Genomic DNA, 23,949 nt, shown 5'->3' with positions numbered 1-23,949 from the left:
CCATCCTACAGAGTTTACACATCCTCCTAGTGTATGTGTGTTGGTATTCCTCTCACATCCCCAAAGATGTGCTGGTTAGCTTGATTACTTAGTGTTAGGCTAATCAGCTTAGAATTAGAGTCTGTTAAAAAAGGGCTAAGGATAAACAGGGTGATAAAACAACAATTTTCACAAGATGGTAATATGTGTGCATCAACCCGTCAAGGAAAAGGCTTCTGTTCAAATGAGACTGCTCAGTACCAGCTGAAAAACTTGGCAAGCTCACTCAAGACACAGATGTCCCACAGTAATTGTAGCAAATGGCCAGCCTTTATTAACAGTATGGTAAAATACACCAGTCACTTGAACACTTGTTGTATGTATTTGTCCGGTAATAAAATTCCTGATTGAGGAAGCAGCCTGCCTGCAATGCAGAGAAGGAAGAAGGATATCCTGCTGCCTAAATTTGCTTGCCATAAACATGGAGGCTTCTCTTTTTCTAACACAATGTTAAAACATCAGCAGCATACACAGTGGTATACACATTATATATATATGTGTATATATATATATGTGTGTGTGTGTGTACTGTATATATATATATATATATATATATATATATATATATATATATATATATATATATATATATATATATATATATATATATATATATATATATAAATGGAAGAGAAGGTCTGTGATACGGTTTGCATATTTGCAGCTGGAGATCCACAAAGGGAGAAAATGAATCACGTATCATAAAGTGGTTTTTATTCCTGAGCTTTCAACCCCTGCCAGGGACCTTCATCAGAGGATAATGCTTAGACTTACAAGAATCAAAGGCAACATATAGCAAAAATTACGTGGGGTTAAGTCAGTGTGATGGGGGTATTGGTTGTAAACTTTTATTTATTATGAACATGTTCTTCTTAAGTTTGCATATGCTGGATTTATGTCCAAATGTCTGTTTATGGCATTCTCGTCTGATAGCCAAGATTCGGCCAGCTCTCTGGCACTTTTAGTACTGGCTTTAAATATTATATTTTAAATTTTACAGGAATTTCTCAACCTGTTCGCCCTCATGTTCAACACATGCATCACATGTGGCACATAAATTCTCCACAAAAATTGTATATAAGTATATACATAGCACTACCATTAGTGTTAACATAATTTTGACTCACCCTGTGTATATATATTGTCAGGCATGGGCGTCGGAGGACTCCTATGAGGGCTGGGGAAAGGTAGGTAACAACCCGCCGAGACAACAGGGGGGCTAATGCTTACTTTGTCCTGTTTCTCTTCTTCCCTCACAGCTCCAAGCATCTGCCCAATAAGGGCCTTTAGCCCCGCCCCTCCCGGGCAGTTCCCATAAAGGATGCTCAGCCTAATGAGAGACGTCTTTTTGCTGGAAGACCTGAGTAAGTCACACTGCAGAGCATGAAACTAGAGAAGAAGGAGGAATCCCGGAGTGGGGAGCAGCCCATTTGTGTGTTTTTTCTTTACCCTTCTTGCTTTATTTACTTCATCTGGTGATGAATAAAAGGGGCAGCCTGGCTGACGTCCCAAAATTCTGACTGATTCCAGTCTGTTTATCCACCGCCCGACCACAATATGTATATGTATATTGTGATGGATGTCCAGCAAGAGTTGCCGGCCCTCACCCCCAGGCCGCCAGGAGGAGCTCTCCCGACAACATGGACGTGCCCCAAGTTCCAGCAGGGCCTCATGGACTTTGTAGTTTTTATACACAGCCCTGCTGGATACCTTGGTGACCACAAGGAGTCACTGTAGCGAGGCTCGTAGACTCATATGTGCCCTATAACCTGGAAGTGCATCCTGGTCACGTGAACGGGAGGAACGACGTACTTCCAGGTTGAAGGAAAAGAGAGGTTTTTACCTGACCCGGAAGTGATAGAAAGTCACATGGACTGAGGGACAAACACTTCCGGGTCAAGGACTATAAAGGACTGTGGGAAATCCCAGACGGACGAGCTGAGTTGGGAGGCAGGGTGGCTAAGCGCCTGGGAGTGGAGGATTGGTTTATTTGTGATTTGGTTATTGTTTATTTATTTATTGAGTATTGTGGAGAGGAGCGTGCTTAGTGCACATTATTATTATAATAAATTCTATTATTGGACTTTTATCTGGTGTCTGACGTGGTGTCTGAGGGTACAAGGGTGCGAGGAAACCCTAAACTGTCACTATATATATATAGATAGATAGATAGATAGATAGATAGATAGATAGATAGATAGATAGTGAACGGAACCCGGGCACAGACAGGCAGACATGTCGTTTTCTACCACCACATGTTTATTTACAATATTTACAAAGTCAAAAGTCAGTGCACACAAACCCCCCAAACTCCTGGCCACACAACGCCTTTCTTCGGGCTGCCTCTACTCTCTCTTCTCCTGCCTTGTCCTGCCTCCACCCGACTCCAGCCTCGAATGAAGGGAGGCGGCCCCTTTTATCCACACCCGGATGTGCTCCAGGTGTCCCTGCTTCTCTTCCCCCCAGCACTTCCTGGTGTGGCGGAAGTGCTGAGGTCCAGGGCTCCAAAGGCATCGGGGCGCTCCCTGGCGGTGACCATGGGCCCCTACAGGGTTGGGCTTCCAAGCCCTCTACCCATGGTCCCCAAAGCAACCAGGGTGGCAGCCCCCACGTGATCCCAGGTGGGCGCACGCCCTCTTCCGGTCCTTCATGGCATCATGTCCAGGTCGTTGCCCCTGGCATCCCTGACAATATATATATATATATATATATATATATATATATATATATATATATATATATATATATATGGTGTGGAAATTGGGGTGTCAAACAGAAGGAGAAATGTTGGTAAAGTTCAAGGAAGACATGTGTAGCAAGAGTGCTTTATAGTGTGAGAGTGAGTGCCAGAAGCTGTGCCTGTGAGGTTCGGTGTTGCTTTTCTAGAAGTAAAAATGGAAGTAAAGAGAAGCAGAAGAAAAAGTGGTGTCTTCGGATCCAACACAAGCAGGGACCAACAGCTTCTATTTAGACTTTACGGGTTTACCACGAGCCACTCCACTGAAATATACATTTGAAACTGCAGAGTTTGAAAGGGACTCCGCCCACCAAGGACAACACTCCGAGATTTTACACTCGCTCTGCTCTGCTGTGTCCTCTAGCTTTAGCAACAGCACCACTATTCACACTACTAGCATGACTCCCTACATTCCAAACACCATCATAAGCTTTTAGCACCGCAAACAATATTTATTTTTCCTGTTTTCTTTATCTGTCTTTTCCCATAGGCTAAGCTGTAGCTGATTAGTCAAAGCTGTTTCCAAAGCTGCAATGCCGGGTTTTCTTTGGTTGATTGTCTTCGCCTTTGCTCATTGTGTGCTCTCATAAGCCTACTGTATTTATGATAACGAAAGCAGTAAGAACATACACTTACATCTTGGCTGTGTTTGGGGTTTCTGATATTTAGTTGACAGGCACATACCATGGAAATGAGCAACTGTACTTCGTAAAGAAGAATACGGTAGATAGATGGATAGATAGATAGATAGATAGATAGATAGATAGATAGATAGATAGATAGATAGATAGAGGCTGGCCCGGATACAGACAGGCGGACACCAATGGTTCAAACACCCACACACGTCTATTATACATATTTACAAATAAAGTGACACACACAACCTCAAAAGTCCCCCAAAGTCCAGGCCTCTATACACAATGATGCCTCTCTCTTCAGGCCACCACCTTGCCTCTCCTCCCAAGCTCCGTCCTTCTCCGCTCCCGATTCAAGCCCACGAATGGAGGGAGGCGGCCCCTTTTATAATCACCCGGACGTGCTCCAGGTGCCTCCCGATTAACCTCCGCCAACACTCCCCAGTGTGGCTAGAAGTAATGGCTGCGCATCCGGAAGCACTCCGGGTGACCCTGGTCGTCTTCCCCCAGGCACTTCCAGGTGTGGCGGAAGTGCTGAGGACCAGGGCTCTCCAGGCATCGGGGCATCTCCTGGTGGTGACCATGGGCCCCTATAGGGTTGAACTTCTAAGCTCAGTTCCCCTGGTCCCTAAAGCCACCAGGGCGGTTGCCCCCTCATGGTTTTGGAGGAGGTGTAATCCCTCCTCCGGTCCTTCCGGGCATCCCAGCTGGGTGCCATCCCCAGCCACTTGTCACAATAGATAGATAGATAGATAGATAGATAGATAGATAGATAGATAGATAGATAGATAGATAGATAGATAGATAGATAGATAGATAGATAGAACTTTATTTGTCCTCAGGAATGACTAAAAAGAAAGAAGATTAAAAAGAAAGAAAACTTCTAACTTGCCAGTCCTAGTCCCAGTCCCAGTAAGGCAATAATTACAAACAGGCACACAATAGGACTGGCTATTTAAAAAGTTAAATAATGCAATTGATTCCAAGGTTCCGTAAACAAGAATGCAACTCACCCGAAACGAGTTTCATGAATCCTTTTTTTGACAGCCACAAACACACAAATGGCCATTACCATGAACGTGACTCCACATACAATGCCCAACAAGATACGATCAGCCTTAGGGATGAAAGGAGAGGATGATGGAGCTAAAGCCAATCCTAAAGTTTAAACATAACAGAGAAAATAAGTTATCATAACAGGACAGTGCAGAATGATTTTCTAAATAGCTAATGGCATTTGTTAAAGATGGCAGAGGTAATCCATTAATTTTCTACTTTATCCATTATAAGGCTACAGAACTTATGAGTCTACATTAACAGTATACAGTGTAAAGCAGGCAGCAGCCCTGAATGGGCACTTGGACATTACAGGGCACACTCATGAACACAACCACACTCCTTTTTATTGGGCTTATATACAACAGTTAATCAACACAACTTTCATGTCTTTGACAGAAATCCAGAGAGACACATGTGGACATGAGGAGAATATCCAAATTCCAAATCCCTGAAGCTTACCTTAGCAGCACAAGGTAGGAGCTACACCAGGAAGAAGCTCTTCAAGGGGAGTCAGTTTTTTACTGGGTACACTTATATCCACACACCATCTCAAATTTACATATAGTTAATTTATATTCACTAATAGCTTGTCTTTAGACTATGAAAGGAGATCAACGTCAGTGGAGTTGATCTGTGATATTGAGCACTACACAGAGGGTACTCAATGTCTGCTGTGCCACTCAGCTAACAATATCAAAGCTTTCAGCAATAAAACAGTTTTTAGCATTTGCAAATGTCATGTTTGACTTTGCCAAGACTAAGAGGGGTTCATGTCAGAAAGTAAATCAACATTTTATAAGCATTATTTTAAATTAATAAAAACATATAAATAAAAAATGAAAAGTTTTTTTTTATTTGGGTCGTTCTTTCAGGAAAATTAACAAAGCATCATCTCTTTTTCAATTGAAAATGAGCAAATTTTGTTTGCCTATTCAATAAACGTACCAAAATCATGGACAAAAACATTCACAGGTTCGCTCCAAATTCCTTTTCCTGCTTTGGTAACTGCAGCTACTTGAGCTTGGTATGTCAGGTTAAAGACGGTCAAAGTTTTGTAGTGAAAGTTCTTGAGCCCAATGGAAGTCTCCTAAAGTTAAAAGATAAACAATTATTAACCATTACATGAAGGTAAGGTCCACAGTACAGTGAAATACACAATCAACTAAGCAATAAGGCAATTCATGACAAATAAATAGGAAAAAGCAGCTCAAGCATACATAAGACTCCCAAAATATTAAGGAAAACAAAACCACCAGAAAATATCGGTGAGTTTTTTTATAGCAGAATCCAGCGCCGAAAAAATGTAAAAGTGCAAGCCTGCGCCATCTAGTGGCTGTGGTTGAGTGTGACTGCTCCATATACACACAGGTCTTTCTTTTATATACAGTATGTCTAATGTGTTCTCAAATTTTTTTAATATTGTGGATGTAAGGTTTTAATTTCTGCAGGACACTGACACTTTGCTAAGGAAAAAAGGGAATAAATAAATAAATTTGTAAAAGCAAGAAATGAAATTGTCCACATTGAGCAGCGTGTCTGAACTAGAAATGAGTGTGCCGGACTGAGCTGAGATTTCAACAAACCCGTTACTAACTGTGTAGCAGTGCTACTGGGGCTTGAAACTGCAATTCCCAGCAGTGGCTCTGATTGGTCTTCTTCTGAGGGTGCAGGGGCTGCTGGGTTCAAGAAGGTCAGTGCGGTGTTTAAAAGGAGGCCGGTGAGACCAAGGAAAAAAAGTTTTTTTGTGGTTCGTGTCTGAAGTTCTTGTCTGATAGCTGTACTATCTCATTTTTGTCCTGGATCATTTCTTGGTTTGGGGTCTGGATTGTCTGCTGTCTACTTGTTACGTGAGGACTGTATGTGGATTCATGGCCATCCTGTGAAAAAAGGAGCGCTCCTGAACCCGTCCACCCATCTTCACCATTTCAGGAACTATCGGTTGGACTATCTTTACATTCCCCCATAATGCTTGGATTTCTGGACTATTTCCCTTCATCTTTACATTACATCTGTTGCTGTTTTTCATGGATTTTACTGTATGTGGCTTTTGTTTGTGGTTTGTTGTATTTAATGTATAATTGGCATAAAGGGAACTGGAGTATTTTCATTTATTATTGTTAATACACTCCTTATTTGCTGTTTTATTTCCGGTGCCTTTTTGTCTCTGTTTGTGAGTGTGTGAGGGTCGGGCCAAAGCTGGGTGTGTCCCTGAAATCTCCACTAAAAAAAAATAAATAAATCACCGTCCATTTGACGGTGTGAATCTTAGTGGCACTGGACCTCTACAACTGCTCTTCTTTGAACAACTGCTACTTTCTTATCTTTGATATAAGTCGGCCAGATATGAAAAGGGGATGTCGCCTGTCACTTCCCAGAGCTGCCTGTTGGTTTCATGTGGCCTTTTCAGCTCAATGTCTTCTTGGAAGTATCTTCGTTGCAGCTAATGGATGGTGTTGTTTGTCTCCTGTGAATGAACCAGCTGTGCCCACTGTCACATTTTCCTGACCTTCAAAATCCTGACCCGGACAAATTCTGATATTCTGATGCTTGTTTGTCACAGATGGCGTTATGCTTGTTTTTACAGTGCAGATTCCAGTCTCTACGCAAGCTGTGCAGCCGGCACTTTCACAGAGTCTATTGTTTTGGGGTTTTAGTTTCCATTCATTTGGACCTTTATGAGTCAGCGCCTGGTAAAGCTGATCTGAAAAAGCAACAATTCCAAAAAAACAAAAGTAGCATGAAGGAAGTTTATCAGCTCACAGGAAAAATGCCAGTGTTACTGAATCATAGACTTCTGGAGAATTCATTCTACCTTCACTATGAACAAAGCTGGAAAAACAAAAATAAAAAAAAAACAAATATCAAAGACGCCAGAGAGAATATCACTTGACCATTTCGTGGACACTCTCTTCTTACTGTAAATCTGCATGACAAAAGTCTGCCCACAAAATGGCATTACCCAGCACAGCAAATAGATCTGCACATAAAGGCTCCCATTCTACTATTGGAAATGTGAACATCCCACCAATCGTGCGTGACTGGAGAAATGTCATTTATAATGACTTCTGGACACAGGACCACAAGTGCTGCTATTCTGGGGCAGCAGCAAAGGAGTTTTTAAACATATAACCAACATTTTAAAAGTATTCCTTTTTACTAATAATGATAAGGGACTTCAATTTCATTTATTTTTTGCTAAGCACACTTAGGCTTAAAGAGTCCATCCATCCATTATCCAACCTGCTATATCCTAACTACAGGGTCACGGGGCTCTGCTAGAGGCAATCCCAGCCAACACAGGGTGCAAGGCAGGAAACAAACCCCGGGCACACACACACCAAGCACACATTAGGGACAATTTAGAACCGCCAGTCCACCTAACCTGCATGTGTTTGGGAGGAAACCGAGAACATGCAAACTCCACGCAGGGAGGACCTGGGAAATGAACCCGGGTCTCCTAACTACGAGGCAGCAGCGCTACCCACTGTGCCACCTTGCCGCCCTTAAAGAGTCCAGTGTATTAAATAATAATTTTAAATACGGTAAAAAAAACATACACTTAATCAAATGCAGGGTGACAGAAGCCCAGAGCCTATCCACGCAATATGGTTCACTCACATACATACTCACACTCACGCACACAGGGGCAATTTGGAATTGCCAGTCAACCTAACCTGTCATCTTTGAGGATCTGGAGAACAGTAAAATCACAGAGACACTGGAAGAAAGTGCAGCTTCTACACTTTATACACTCATTGGCTACTTTATGAGGTACACCTTGATAGTACCAGGTTGGACCCCATTTTGCCTCCAGAACTGCTGTAATTCTTCGTGGCATAGATTCAACAAGGAGCTGGAAACATTCCGCAGGGATTTTGGTCTATATTGACATGACAGCAAATGGAGGCCGTTTGAGTTCAGTGAACTCATTGTCATGTTCAAGAAACCAGTTTGAGATGATGTGAGCTTTGTAACATGGTGCATTATCCTGCTGGAAGTAGGCATCAGAAGATGAGTACATTGCAGTCATAAAGGAATGGACATGTTCATCAACAATACTCAGGTGGGCTGTGGCATTTAAATGATGCTCAGTTGGTACTAAGGGGCCCAAAGTGTGCCGAGCAAATATCCCACACACTATTAGACCATCACCAGTCTGAACTGTTGATACAAGGCAGAATGGATCCATACTTTCAAGTTTTAGACTTCAAATTCTGACCCTACAATCCGAATGTCCCAGCAGAAATCGAGACTTGTCAAACCAGCAATATTTATTTCTAATCTTCTACTGTCTAATATTGGTGAGCCTATGCGAATTTTAGCATCAGTTGTCTGTTCTTAGCTGACAGGAGTGTCACCCAGTGTGGTCTCCTGCTGCTGTAGCCCGTCTGCTTCCAGGTTCAACTTGTTGTGTGCTCAGAGATGCTCTTCTGCATACTTTGGTTGTAACGAGTGCTTATCTGAGTTACTATTGCCTTTCCATCAGCCAGTCTGGTCATTTTACTCTGACCTCTGGCCTCAACAAGGCATTATCACCCAGAGAACTTCCACTCACTGGATATTTTCCCTTTTTCAAACCATTCTTTGTAAACCATAGAGATGGTTGTGCATGAAAATCCCAGTAGATCAGCAATTTCTGAAATACTCAGACCAGCCTGTCTGGCACTAATACTAATTTTTGGTAATACCAAAGGTATCACGTCCTAATGAGCTGAATGACTTCCGGCCTGTTTCTCTGACGTCACATGTGATGAAGACCATGGAGCGGCTGCTGCTTCACCACCTGAGGCCACAGGTCCGCCACACCCTTGACCCTCTGCAGTTCGCATACCAGGAGAAGGTGGGAGCGGAGGATGCCATCATCTATATGCTACACTACACTTGGACAGAGGCAGTGGTGCTGTAAGAATTATGTTTCTGGATTTCTCTAGTGCCTTCAACACCATCCAACCTCTGCTCCTTAGGGACAAGCTGACTGGGATGGGAGTTGACTCACACCTAGTGACATGGATCGTGGACTATCTTACAGACAGACCTCAATATGTGCTTCTTCGGAACTGCAGGTCTGACATTGTGTTTAGCAATACAGGGGTGCCGCAGGGGACTGAACTTTCTCTGGTCCTGTTCAGCCTATATACATCAGACTTCCAATACGATTCGGAGTCCTGCCACGTGCAAAAGTTCGCTGATGACACTGCTATTGTGGGCTGCATCAGGAATGGGCAGGAGGAGGAGTATAGGAAGCTAATCAAAGACTTTGTTAAATGGTGCGACTCAGAACACCTACAACTGAACACCAGCGAGACCAAGGAACTTGTGGTGGATTTTAGGAGGCCCAGGCCCCTCATGGACCCCGCGATCATCAGAGGTGACTGTGTGCAGAGGGTACAGACCTATAAATACCTGGGAGTGCAGCTGGATGACAAATTGGACTGGACTGCCAGTACTGATGCTCTGTGTAAGAAAGGACAGAGCCGACTCTACTTTCTTAGAAGGTTGGCGTCCTTCAATATCTGCAATAAGATGCTGCAGATGTTCTACCAGACGGTTGTGGCGAGTGCCCTCTTCTACGCGGTGGTGTGCTGGGGAGGCAGCATAAAGATAAAAGACGCCTCACGCCTGGACAAACTTGTTAAGAAGGCAGGCTCTATTGTAGGAATAAAGTTGGACAGTTTAACATCTGTAGCAGAGCGACGGGCTTTAAGCAAACTCCTGTCAATCATGAAGAATCCACTGCATCCACTGAACAGGATCATCTCCAGACAGAGGAGCAGCTTCAGTGACAGACTTTTATCACCGTCCTGCTCCACTGACAGACTGAGGAGATCGTTCCTCCCCCACACTATGCGACTCTTCAATTCCACCCGGGGGGTAAACACTAACATTACTCAAAGTTATTGTCTGCTTTTACATGCATTTTTTATTACTCTTTAATTTAATATTGTTTTTTGTATCAGTATACTGCTGCTGGATTATGTGAATTTCTCCTTGGGATTAATAAAGTATCTATCTACTAATAACCATGCCACATACAAAGTCACTTCAATCACCTTTCTTTCCCATTCTGATGCTAAGTGTGAACTTCAGCAGGTTGTCTTGACAATGCCTGCATGCCAAAATGCACTGAGATGGTGCCATATGATTGGCTAATTAGAAATTTGCGTTAACAAGAAGTTGAACAGGTGTACCTAATAAAGTGGCTGGTGAGTGTGTATTTATATGTATATTTCACTTTTAAGTGCCCTAAGGGATGGACATGAAGAGTGATTCCTGGCCTGGACAGGGGGTCATAATGGATGGACATTATATATTAAGGCATAAGCTGGTTAGGATGGTGCTTAATTACTATTCCAAGTCCGGGCAGAAGACTAATGAATGGACTGAGGGTGATTGTCTATTAAGAGCAGTTCTTTCCCTAGTACAATAGATGGCAGTGCTTCTCTGGCATGACCCCAGTATGGACACCCGCAGGAATCCATGTGATTCGTAGTCCTGAGGAGGAACAACCCTGTCGGGGTCCTTGGGTGCCACAAGAGGGTGCAGCAGGGAAAAGAACTCTCTGCTTTGTAGAACCTCCGCCATTAAGTGCTATGCACTGGAAGTGCTTCTGCATAAAAGAAGTCGCTTGACTTCATCCAGGTGAGTTGGTGTTGAGTGGAAGAAAGTCAAGGCTGACCTGAAGGAGTGAAAGGAGAGGAAAAAGAAGAATATTTGTGTTTATGCCACTGTTGAAGCCTTCTTATAAGGTAGTTTATTTTAGTAAACCTTTTATTAACCCAGGACTTGTGTTTTGGTGGTTGTGTCTGAGGTTTGGGGTACTGCAACGCCACCTACTGGTCATACACTACACGTATACACTAACAGGAACACCTGACCAAGAACACTTCCCTATCCATGAAGTTATTCCTGTGAATTAGCCTGATAACGATGCTTGTTTCCATCTGGCTGTAGAGTCATGGGTGTATTATAAGTAGTGTTGGGGGCTGAGGCAGCAGACTGAGGGGCTTCGATGTTCAAAATAATTTTTGTGCTTACTCCAGCCATTCTGCTGTTTAACTTGAGGTAGGATAAAAATGCTTACTACTTATTTTCTTTGGTCTTCAGATTACAGTTCAAGGACAGATAGCAAAGGGAAATTGTTGGCAACACCAAGATTTGTTTTTTTTCACTTTGTTTTTCTCCAGTTTTTAACGCTTATCAAGCATTCACTTGTCACAGATGCAAGGAATAAAAAAACAAAAAATAGTCTTGCGCAAAAATGTAAGTTTTTCGAGTTTCTTGTGTTTTTTCTTTTCTGTTTGTTTAATCACTGCTCAGACACAAGTTACTGAACTAAAAATCAAGTTTTAGTAATTATAACAACACACGATTTTTCTGTGGGTGGCATGGTGGCAGAGTGGTTGGTACTGCTTTCTGGCAGGTCTGAATTTCAAACCCCATGCCTGCCTGGGTGGTGTTTACATATTTTTGTGCTACAGCATGTCAGGGGTCCATGGTGGAGTAAGAGCAGGATTTTATGAGAATAGTGTGCCTCAGATTTCGTGAGTGTAGCTGTGTGATGTGCAGCTCCAGAGTGCTTAATGGAGGAACTGGCAGATTGCTTATTCACATGTGCGAGTGCGATTGGTACAGCAACCCCTCATTAGTGCTCTGTGGATTGCTTACAGCACCTACGATCACTAAGGATATAAAAAATCTAAATAGATTGTAAAAGGGATAAGAAGAAAAAACAAGAGAGAAAATTACAGGAGAGGGGGAAACGAGAAAAAAATAGTTTGAGGGCAAAAGAAGAGAACTGGGTGGTTGAACCAGTACAAGGGAATGGAGGTGAAGCAATCGGGATGCCCTGAGGTGGACTGAAGTGAATGGCATTCCAGGGGAGGATCAACCCTTGCTGAGCAGTTGAAACAGGGATAATTGTGGGCTCCAGGGGATCTGCGGAGACCAATGGAGGTGGCAGGATAGAGTAGCCAGGCTCGATAAGTTCCAGTGTGTAACAAAAGAAATGGCTGAGACAGTACCCAGATGGAGTACTGCGTTCATCTGTTCATCCTTGTTGGGGTGTAGGGGAGATGAGCGAATGAGAGAGGGGAGCACTGGAGACGAGATGGAAGAAAGACAACTGCAATTCTGATTTGATTCCTGTTTTAGCTCTTTATCTACTGATGTTCCAGAAAACTGGTATCTACTGCCGTGCCCACTGATGCTAAAGGAGGCAGAAATGCAGCAAAAATATCAAATGGTGATGCCCTCAGTTGTGGCCACAGAGCTTCACAGTCCTCCTCATGTAAATGGTTTTCACCTAATACTTCCCCCATTCTCCCCTCACATTCTAAAGATATGCAGGTTAGGTTAATAGTAAATTCAAAATGGCCCTGCCTGAACAGGTGTACGAGTGGGCAATGCAATGCATGGGTATCTCATTCAAGGTTAGTTTCTGTCTTCGGCTCATTATTACTGGGGTAGGCCAATCACAACCTTGAACTGGATTACACAGGGATTGACAATGAATGGATATATTTGGCCACATAAACATTAACAGAAATGTCACAATAGGTTTGTGGATTTGTCCCATGATGAAGTTGTCAATATTCCTTCTTACAATATGGCTCTCTGTCTGTTACAGGATTTCTCAAAATTTGTCTCAGGCATATTGAAATATATTTGCGTTAACTTGAAATAGACTTTAAGAAACTGCAGGATATGCGTGCCATTAAGAGTTCTACCTTCTCATCCTCCTACCCCGCATATTACTTGTAAGCTAAAGGCCAAGAATTCGGCAGATGACCTGCAATTGAATTACTTCTTGGATCATATTTCTGCTTTAAGGCCATGTCGCATTAGATGATTTTTTTCCAGTGATTTTCAGCTGTAGCCTTCACTTACATAATCTTAGTGCATCAGAGGTAGATGGCGGTACGCTCCCATGACGGCCAGTCACCTAATGTGACATACCCAGCGAGTCACTCCAACTAGTCTCCAATAAAATTAGAAAGGTTTGGTTTTGATGTTAGCTGTAAGAGTGGGCTCTTTATGCATGACAGCTGACAACCAGTGAGCACTCATCCAGAAGTACAATGCATAAAATGCACCGACAAGGGATATAGAACATGGGAGTTTTGGACGTCACAGTCAGAACAGAATCTTGTCTGTCTGATGTCTTGTGTTTTACACACCATGACAGAACTGAAAGCTTTTCACACTTTTTACTTTATCTATACTATTACTAAGAGGCAGCCTTAGGGGTGTGCGGGGCCTAGGGCTGACCAACCCCACACGGGGCCAGTTATGTCAAACGCTGTTACTGGTATGTTTCGACTGTATAAACTTGCGTGCAAATTTAATTAAAATAATGTTAACATACACTGGATTTTCTCATTACAGTATTCAGCTACATTTTTGCAAGATAACATGCAGATTTTATCAAAACATAACAATATAATCTATTAAAAAAGTGCAATTCATAATTTATTACAATACCATGACAGTGCGAATTGCAATGCGGTATCATGTGGAAATTAGCAGGGCCTCTTTTAGAAAAGTACCCAAATTGTAAGTATACTCTGAGTCTCGATATGCAGGATGTCATAGTCATAACTGGCATTGACGTCATGTCAGCCGGTTATCATTAGCGCTCCATGTTTTTGTGCATTAATATTCGGACTATGGAATGTTTTCAAAGACGTACCTGTATGGAATTTGACCTTAAAGAGGGATTTTAAAAGGATTCCTTTTAGAAGCATCTCAAATATATAACTTTATAAATAAAGTGAGTTGACTTGACTTGAAAAAAGAAGTGAATGGGCAGAGATTGAACTTGCCATACCTGTTGACCCTTTGTACAGCACCAGCTCCATCAGGCAGCACGCTATTGGTTGCCAGAAAAAGGGGCGTGCACAACTGTGCTGGAAATACATCACACCGTCACATAATCTGACTTAGTCAATGATTATCAGATGTGTGAACTGACAAGATCCAGTGACCAGATCGGCAATGGCAGCTGTCAAGTCTGACATACTGTACCTAACGATTAGAAGTTGCTGAATATGATGTTAGCTTTGGATGTTGTCACAATCATGGCCAAAGCTGTTTAGCTTTTTAGATTCTTAAATAGAAGCACTAATTTAAATGCTGCCACTCAGAGACTTGTGTATCCCATCCATCCATCCATTTTCCAACCTGCTATATCCTAACTTCAGGGTTACGGGGGTCTGCTGGAGCCAATATCAGCCAACACAGGGAGCAAGGCAGGAAACAAACCCCGGGCAGGGTGCCAGCCCACCAAAGAGAACACACACACAGCAAGCACACACTAGGGACAATTTAGGATCGGCAATGCATCTAACCTGCATGTCTTTGGACTGTGGGAGGAAACCGGAGTACCCGGAGCAAACCCACGCAGACACGGGGAGAACATGCAAACTGCACGCAAGGAGGACCCGGGAAGTGAACCTGGGTCTCCTCTTGTGTATTCTGGACTCCATTTTACAATATTTTCAAACAGAGGAGGAATTCATTTATTATACCAAAATTTATTCATGACGTTTCATATATACAGTACATACAGTTTAAAAATATATGGCTTAACTTTATTTTAAGACAGATAAATAATAAGTTATTTTTTTAAGTAATTCTGAGATATCTCATAACACTTCTTGAAGCTAACTGTGGATATCCCAAAATGGATATTTTAATATTGCCACAGTTCACTCAGCCAGGCTTTACAAACCAGGATTACAGGGTAAGCTACTAGAAGACCTCCTCAGAGTCTGTCCTGCTCTTTTCACATAATGGGACCAGAAGTGTGTCATGGAGGACACTCCCCTGATGGAAAAACAGATACTCCTGGCAGCCGTCCTAACTCAAGAAGGTCAGAGAAAAGTCAGGAGGACTGTCCTGTTCCATTACATGAAGTCAGGGAAGTATTAAAGAGAAGGAGCAGTTAGCTTAGCATAACTAAAACGGTCACAGCTCTTGGCAAAAGACGATGCCTCAGGCAAAAATAAGACTTTTGAAAAAGGAACCATGCCTCTGCAAACTTGGGTTAGTTTCCATTTAAATGGATTTTTAAGGGTATTTAATTGCTAAACTTCTTATTTTGTTAAAAGGGAAGGAAACTACTTAATTAGGTAATAAGAAGTAAAAAAAATGTATCAGCAGCATGTCTGGTTTAAAAAAATATACGAAATGGTCTCATGTCTTGTTGGCCAAGCATTCTAACAACCACAGTATATTGCAACAAGAATTTCAGACATTTATTACTCATTTCAAAGTGTCTAAATGAGATGCCAAACTTCTAAATGTCTAGATGACATTTCTGAATTGTAACCCACATTGCCATATCCTGTGACACCGGTGCTAGGATGGAGAACAGCTAAATAGGTTGTGGAGGCCATGGATGCAATAAGATACACATCTGTGTAAAAATGAGTGGGGAAAGGGATCGACTTTGACAAGCAGGGCTATTTCTGCTGGGGGTGCAAGGAGAAATGATATTCCACTAGAAATTTCTGACCTTTGTATATAGTTCACATACATGAACGCCAGAATGATGAACTAAACCAGTGTCCTCAAAATGTGGTGAAGCAGCCTGCCGTATCAGCAGATTCTCTTGATACTCTTAGGTAATATCGTGACTCCTGAACCCTTTCTACGTCACCAAGTAGTTGAGAGAAGTGATTCAAATAGTGCTTCCACTTCTCTGTGGACAACTTAAACTTTTACAAGGAAGTCATGCAGTTACTGTAGAAGACCAACACAGGAGCAAATAAGAGATTGCTCAATGATTCAGTTGACTAACTGAAATGTCAGATGAGCTTTCAGTTCCTTATTCAGACGTTTTATTTAGTTGTATCCTTGTTTTTGCCTGAAATTCTGCACAAAGCTTTTCTCCGATTCTCTTCCATGAGGTATCAACTACATAGACAACTAACATTACCCACAATCAAATAACAAGTATTAACTAAACTACAAATACATCTAATTATGCTCAATTGTTAGAACCTTTAAGGAAATGGTCATCTGCCATGGAATATTATGCTGTTCTTGGAGTGAAACTCACAACCTCATGATCAAGGTGGTAAATAAATGGTCCATCCTACTGAGCTTCAACCCCAGAGGCTTCTATCACTGTTCAATGCATAGATGGCAATGCCACTCTTTCACTACCAGTGACCTTCAATTATTAAATCAATGGACAAATACATCTAAATTAAATGAGAACTGTGGAAATAATCCTTTGTCGTCCAGCGTTAGTTTCTGCTTTGCTCCTAGTGCTCTAGAATTAGGCTCAAACCTCCATGTGCCAAAATTTGAATTAGGAAAATGTTAGAATAGTATATTATGTACATTTAGCGCACGCTTGGTGTGGATTTACTGCAAGATGAAGAATTGACAAGATTCTCTTAAGCGTTGTTCAACTGATATAATGAATACAGCTCTAGCTCAATCCACAATATGGATTTTGGTGAATTTCACATTTCTAAAGCATCGAAAGCTCATCCCTTTTTGTGACACGCAATAATGAGCAGCCCGACTGCACCGATGCTGTTTGAAAGTTTTACAGGTACAGCAAGTACAACTGCAGTCTTAGCCCTTTTTTCAATTCTGTCATGGTAGGTATAACATGAGAAATCAGACAGACGAGCCTCTCTTCTGTTTGCGAGGTCCAAAACACGCACTACCCCTGTTTCTGCATTACATGGTTAACACTTCCAAATGCTGCTTGGTTGTCAGCTGTGGTATGCACAGGGCCCACCTATTTCATTATGTCTGGGCAGGTTGCAGCCTGGTCGGAGTGAGTCGCTGAGGATGTTAGACTGCACAACTGTCTCTACTAACAGCTTGAGTGGATCTGAAAGCAGTTGTTTAGTTGTCATGTTTGCAGATAATACCACTTTGACTGACATCTCTAACAATGTGGCACATTTTCAGGAACATGTCAAGAGGCTGCAGAGGTGGTACAAGGAGTGGAACGTACGACTAAATGTGAAGAAGACAAAAGAGCTGCTCATTGATTTTAGGAAGAATGCTGAACCAGTGCAATCACTGGTCCTCAATGAAGAACAAGTTGAAAGTTATTAGCTTTAAGTATCTGGGAATCATACTGGAGAATAGCTTGATCCTACCATATGTCAAGACGTGTGCTAGATCTCTCCTCTGCCTTTGACACAGTAAACTGTTAGATCGTCCTTGCCATCCTCTTTGACCTTAACATCACTGGGATGGCCCTTAGGCCGGAGTTATACTTCACGCAACGCGACGCATACTGCAGAGGATGCTCCTGCTACGCATGCTGTAGTGTTTATACTTGCGTGTGTACTTTACGTAAATCTGGAGGAATCCACCAGGTGGCAGTGCGAGATATTATCACGGTGAGAACTGGTTCGGCTTCTCTGTGTAGTGAATTGCCTAGAACACTCATTAAATTCCGATAACACTTTACCGCAATATCTCTGAAAAGGATGTTTATTGATTAAATCCATAAATCCAGGGATGTGTCCATTCCAGCAAGCATTGGGCACGACTGAGAAACAATCCCTGGACGAGGTCTCGCTTATCGCAAGGTGAATACAAACACACACATACACTAGAGTCGTTTTAGCGACACCAAATCCCCAAATCTGCATATCTTTGGAAGGAAACTGGAGCACAGTGTGGAATACAAGCAGGAAATACCAGCAACATAACTCCCTGTGAGACAGCAGTGCTATCGCTCCGCCACTGTGACACCCCCATGTGTGTAATTATTAACAGTATTCATTATTTAAACTAAATTATATGTAAAGTGTAACATACACACTTTAATGCATTCCATCATGAAAGTGATATCAAGTATAAATCTAAAGATTCTAAATGTGCAGAGAGTTGGAATATCATACATGTCATGTGTTCAGTGTGGTGATCTATTGCTGCTTGCCGCTGCTGTCAGGTCCAAGAAGCTCGTAGCGATTAAAAACTGGGATGACGTTTACGACCTTCTGCTTTAATGATAAAGTAAACTACGAGGTTAAAGTGGACAATTCGAGATTAACCGTTTTGACCGTGTCCTTTATTTTTTTTCTCAGTGGCACAAATACAGCGCTATACATTATGTTGCTGTTGTGAAGTTGCAAAAAAAAAAGATGGCACAAAGATGTTATGTGAGACTTTTAAAATGCATCGTGTCATTACGATCGGGAATATGCGACGCTTGAATATAAAAGCGCCACGAATGCATCTGTATGTCGACATTTTGTTTCATCACATCGAACCATTCATCAAACAGCGAAGCACGCACATCGATCCCTGTAGGATCAGCACAGAGGCTTTCTGTCACGTGTAGAAGATAGTAAACAGAGACTCTGACGTCACATGCCGACTTTTAGCACACTACGCCCCCCGACTTTTTGCTGGTACTGCAACTCACGCACGCGACACGTTAATTTCTGAGGACCTGCTCAGAGGACGCGTGAAATGAACGCTGGGAACGCGTGGCAGCCATGATGCGGGCGCGTACACATTCTGAGCGTGAAGTATAAATCGGCCCTTAGGTGGTTTGAGTCCTACCTCTTGGGCAGATCCTACCATGTGGTCCAGACACGAGAAATGTCAAGGGTGCACAAGGCAAGTTTGGGGTGCCCCAAGGACTGGTGCTGGGCCCACTCCTCTCTCCCTATAAACCCCCTCACTGGGTCCTATCATTCAGTCTCATGGTTTCTCTTGTCAGTGCTATGCTGATGATATGTCACCTCTGCATGGTATTAAATCTCAGTCCAGACTCTTTTTCATATGTAGTTCCTAGCTGGTGGAATGAGCTGCCCACCTCCATTTGAAATTCTGACTGTTTGAAGACCCTCTTGTTGGGTGGATTTCTGTCTGATATTAATTAGGTTTTTGTAATCTAGGGATTGTAACTTACTTGCCTAAAAGTTACTTTACCTTGCTACCGATATTTCAATGTAAAGTTAATAAACTATAGCTTGAACTTAACTGAAAATAGAGCACCAAATTACAAAGAGACATAAGGAAAGTGAATATTTCAACTAGCATACATGTAATACTGACAGCATACTTATTTTAGCAGACTTTCTGTGACCAACAAAAATAAACTAAATTCAATTGCCATCAGCTCTCCGTGGACAATCGCAAGTAGGACTTCAAGAATTATGTAATAAAAGAGGAAATGGAAAAGCTGCTAAAATTATAAAGGACGAGGCTCAATGCTTGACAAATTTTACCTTCTAGTAGGTGATACTCTATGCCAAAATGTTAATAGATAGATAGATAGATAGATAGACAGATAGATAGATAGATAGATAGATAGATAGATAGGTAGATTTTGTGGAAATCAGTAACTATTATAGAATTCTTATTTTATGTCTACTGTATAAATATGTCATTAAAAATGTATGTATGTATGTATGTATGTATGTAGGAATGTGCTTTTGTATGTTGACAACTGGCTCAAAACAAATTTCCACTTGTGGATAATAAAAATAATCCAAACTAAACTAGCTGCCATTGGAGCAGGCTGTGACTACCCCTGACTTGCTTAAATCGTGTAAATGATGTGAATAAAAATCATTAGAAACATCATGTGGTATGAAAGTGGCAAGAAAAAGAAGGCACACCCATTGGAAATAATCTCATTTATGTATAAAATTATTTTAAAATTTGGTATGATCTTTATCTAAGTTAAAAAAAATGAACAAGCACAATCTGTTCTTTCTAATAACGCACAAAGTATTGCAATGCTTTTGTTAATACATCATTCAAAAATTCACAGATGTAAGTTGGAAAAAGTCTGTAAACACCAAGGCTGATGAATTCAACAAAAGCTAATTGGAGTCAAGAGTTGGTGCACATGGACTCCAGCCAATGAAACGAGATTGGAGGTGTGGTTTGGAGATTCTTTGACTAATTAAAAACACTCCAAACATTTTGAGTTTGCTTCTCGCAAGAAGCAACTGCTGGTGTGAAGTATGCCTTACAAGCAAAAGCTCTCAGAAGATCTGTGATCAAGAATTGTGGATTTGCATAAAGCTGCAAAGGGTTATAAAGTCGATTCAAGGAGTTTAGATATTCAGTCCAAAGTTAGACAAACTGAACCCTCAGTTCCACAGATGGAAGCTGGAATTATTTATTTATTAATTTTTTATTTTTATTAATTTTATTACAATCCATACAAATCAATCAAGTTTTTACAAAGAGAAAAATTATGTTAAGAACAGATCAATCCCCACCCCTGAGAGAGAGAGCAAGCCAAACGGCTTAAAACTTAAGGCTTGTAAAAATACCTAAATTAATAAATTCTCTGTGCTTTATGAACTTATTTTAAAATATTACTGATTAGATCCTGCCATGTTTTGAAAAAGTCTGTACGGATCCTCTAACTGAGTATTTGATTTTTTCCAATTTCAAATAATATAACACATCGATTTCCCACTGACTTAAAAGAGGAGAGTTTGGATTCTTCCAGTTTATCAGAATGAGTCTGCGTGCCAACAGTGTAGTGAATGCAATCACAATTTGTTTGTCTTTCTCCACTTTAAACCCCTCTGGAAGAACCCCAAACACAGCTGTCAATGGGTTAGGAGGGATTGTGAGTCCAAAACTGTCTGAGAGGTAATTAAAAATTTTTGTCCAGAATAATGTTAATTTGGTGCAGGCCCAGAACATGTGACCCAGTGAGGCTGGGGCTTGGTTGCAACGTTCGCAGGTTGGATCATGTCCTGGAAACATTTTGGAGAGTTTTAGTCGAGACAGATGTGCTCGATATATAATTTTGAGTTGTATAATTGTATGCTTTGCGCATATGGAGCTCGAGTGAATTCTCTGCATTGCTACTTTCCACTCCTTTTCTGATATATTAATTGAGAGATCTTTTTCCCAGTGTCCTCTTGGATCTTTGAATGGAAGGGACTGTAAAATGATTTTATGGAGGCTGGAATTAACAAACATGTGTCAAGTCTACGTAGTATACATCAGCAAAACAATGCCTCTTGTCATACACATGATTTGGTAAACAGGTGCTGAGAATTATATTTTTGCCACCCTATGAGTATTTAATCATCATAATAAAGAAGTTCCTGTTGTTGGAATGACTCAGCAGCTCAGATGTGCAAGCCTGCTTACTTACTCCATAAAAATCCTTATTTACTGTGCATGTAATAAATGGCTATTCTTCAAGATGAACATTGTGTATATTTCATTGTGTTCAGATTATTATTTTTAAAGTAACCAGGCTATTTATTGGAAGAATTCAGTTCACAGCTTCATTTAAATGTTACCGTTTTTATATACATTTGCTCCTGGTTCTTTAGGGTCCCTTTGCCTGTCAAAGTAGGACATTGAGTTTTTTTTTCTCTAAATATAATTATTAAGCAGGATTAGTAAATCAAAACATTTAAAATAATCTGAGGGATCTGTCAATTTTACTGAAAAGGAGAGAATGCCTGGTGAGAAGGCTGCCTATTCCACGTATACACCAAAAGAGTTGAAAAATGAAAATACAAACTTATCTCTAAAGTCTTTACTATAAACAGAAATTTGAATTATTTGGCAGCAGCAAAGTTTTTAAAGTTCATCAGCGCATGATAAACTTATATGGACAGCAAGCACAAAGGACATTTCATTTCCAGATGGAAAAGCTAACAACACTGAAAACCTCCAATAGCTAAGAAAACATTTTTTAATGTAATTTAACAACAGAGCTACAAAAAGTTTTGCTTGATTACACTGAATATAGTCATTCTCAAATTAAATACAATTAAACAAAGAATTTCACTAAGAACTTAGAACATTAGGAATAAATAATCAATAATTACAATACTTTAGAAAGTAAGCCACATTTTATCTAGCTTTGTATCAAGCGAATCTTTTTGTAACACATTATTTTGGTGAATGTGGAAGATGAAACAACCTGCATGGTCAAGGTGACAGCATGATGAACACTGACAGAAGTAACTGCATTTAAATTTAATCTTATTATATTTTACAGAAAAATGCAGATTATTGTTTCTATTTCCACTCAAGTAGAAAAATCAAAACACCAACAGTCCCACAGACATAGTCCATCGAGGGAGTGCAGAGGAAGCAGATCACTGAGCGATTGTAAAGGCTTTGTAGAAATCAAGTCTTTGTGTCTAGTGCCGTGCCCGTTGATGCTAAAGGAAGCAGAAATGCATCAAAAATATCAACTGGTATAAAAAGGAAGCGGGACGCTGACTCTGAACCTTGGGAAAGAGAGAACTCAGCATTTCTCCTCCACGTGTCTGTCATCACAAGACTATTGCTGTCATAAGAGTGGGAAGACAAAGCAACAAATCTCCCAGTGCAGCATTTTCATAAACTGACTTTACTTTTGACTGCTGGCTCTTTATGTTTTTATGTTTCTTTCCTCTTCTTGTGGTTTTATACTTTCAGCTTCAGGATTAGAATAAATGAGCTCTGAGCCAGAGTGTAGAGCAGAAAACAACTCTTAAGGCTGTGTCACATTACACAGTGTTTTAATTGATTTTCAGTCGCAGATTATATTTATACCAATAACAGTGCACTGCACAATAACGTGCAGTGAATACACTTGACTTGAGCATTCCTAGTCTTCATCCTCTTTCTCTGTACGTTTAGCATCCATTTGCTCAGAGGTTGATGCGCTTGCTGCTTCCTGAGCAGTTCTTCTTTTCTCCAACCTAGTGGCCTGCTTCTTCTCTTATTTCGTCGGCATCTTTTCACGTTAAAACTGATGAAGTCAGTGTTTGTGTTGCAATTACTTAGTACGTTTTCTTTAATTTTTCACTTAAGCTGGCACTTAATTGTTCAATCTGCCTTAAGAATGATTTAAGATATGAAGAGGGAGGGGAAGTGACAACGAAAGTGCTAGGGATGAGACAGGGCCCGCATGCATGCGCCACACAGCCACACTGCTGGCCACTGCTGAAAGTTGATTCTACAATAAAATAAAATAAAAATAAAAAGAATAACAACCTTAGAGGTCAATCACCACCCCGAAAGCGGATAGTAGACTTCACGTAGTATATGTGTACCAAATTTCAGGTCAATAGGTCAAACGGTTTGCGGTCTACAGGTGATTTAAAATCCTTGACAGACAAACGAACAGCCATGTTAGTGTATTATACAGTGGAACCTCGGGTCACAACCATAATTCATTTCAAAACTCTGGTTGCAACCCGATTTGGTTGTGACCTGAAGTAATTTCTCCCATAGGATTGTATGTAAATACAATGAATCCGTTCCGGACCGTAGAGCTGTATGTAAATATATTTTTTTAAAGATTTTTAAGCACAAAAATAGTTAATTATAACATAGAATGCACAGTGTAATAGTAAACTAAATGTAAAAACATTGAATAACACTGAGAAAACCTTGAACAGAGAATACTAACCTTGCAGTCTCTTTAAAAACAAGCCCAGTGGATTCTTTAACTGCCTTCTCGCTCTCTCTCTCTCTCTCTCTCTCTCTCTCTCTCTCTCTCTCTCT

The 23,949-nt window shown here is 41.1% G+C and overlaps 1 protein-coding gene across 1 annotated transcript in view; it reads right to left on the bottom strand.

Annotated features, from left to right (window-relative positions):
- The window catches only part of mertka (c-mer proto-oncogene tyrosine kinase a), a 122,813-nt gene that overhangs the window by 20,526 nt on the left and 78,338 nt on the right, over positions 1-23,949 (bottom strand). The window contains exons 9-10 of the mRNA XM_039738534.1: positions 5,416-5,557; positions 4,425-4,569 (exon numbers count right to left, since the gene is read on the bottom strand). Coding sequence (XP_039594468.1) covers positions 4,425-4,569; positions 5,416-5,557 — 287 coding nt within the window. The remainder of the gene's footprint in view (positions 1-4,424; positions 4,570-5,415; positions 5,558-23,949) is intronic.

This window comes from Polypterus senegalus, chromosome 16, assembly GCF_016835505.1.
Source record: "Polypterus senegalus isolate Bchr_013 chromosome 16, ASM1683550v1, whole genome shotgun sequence".
NCBI classification, from domain to species: Eukaryota; Metazoa; Chordata; class Cladistia; order Polypteriformes; family Polypteridae; genus Polypterus; species Polypterus senegalus.
The sequence above is the reverse complement of the archived record's forward strand: the minus strand, read 5'-3'. Positions and strand labels throughout refer to the sequence as shown.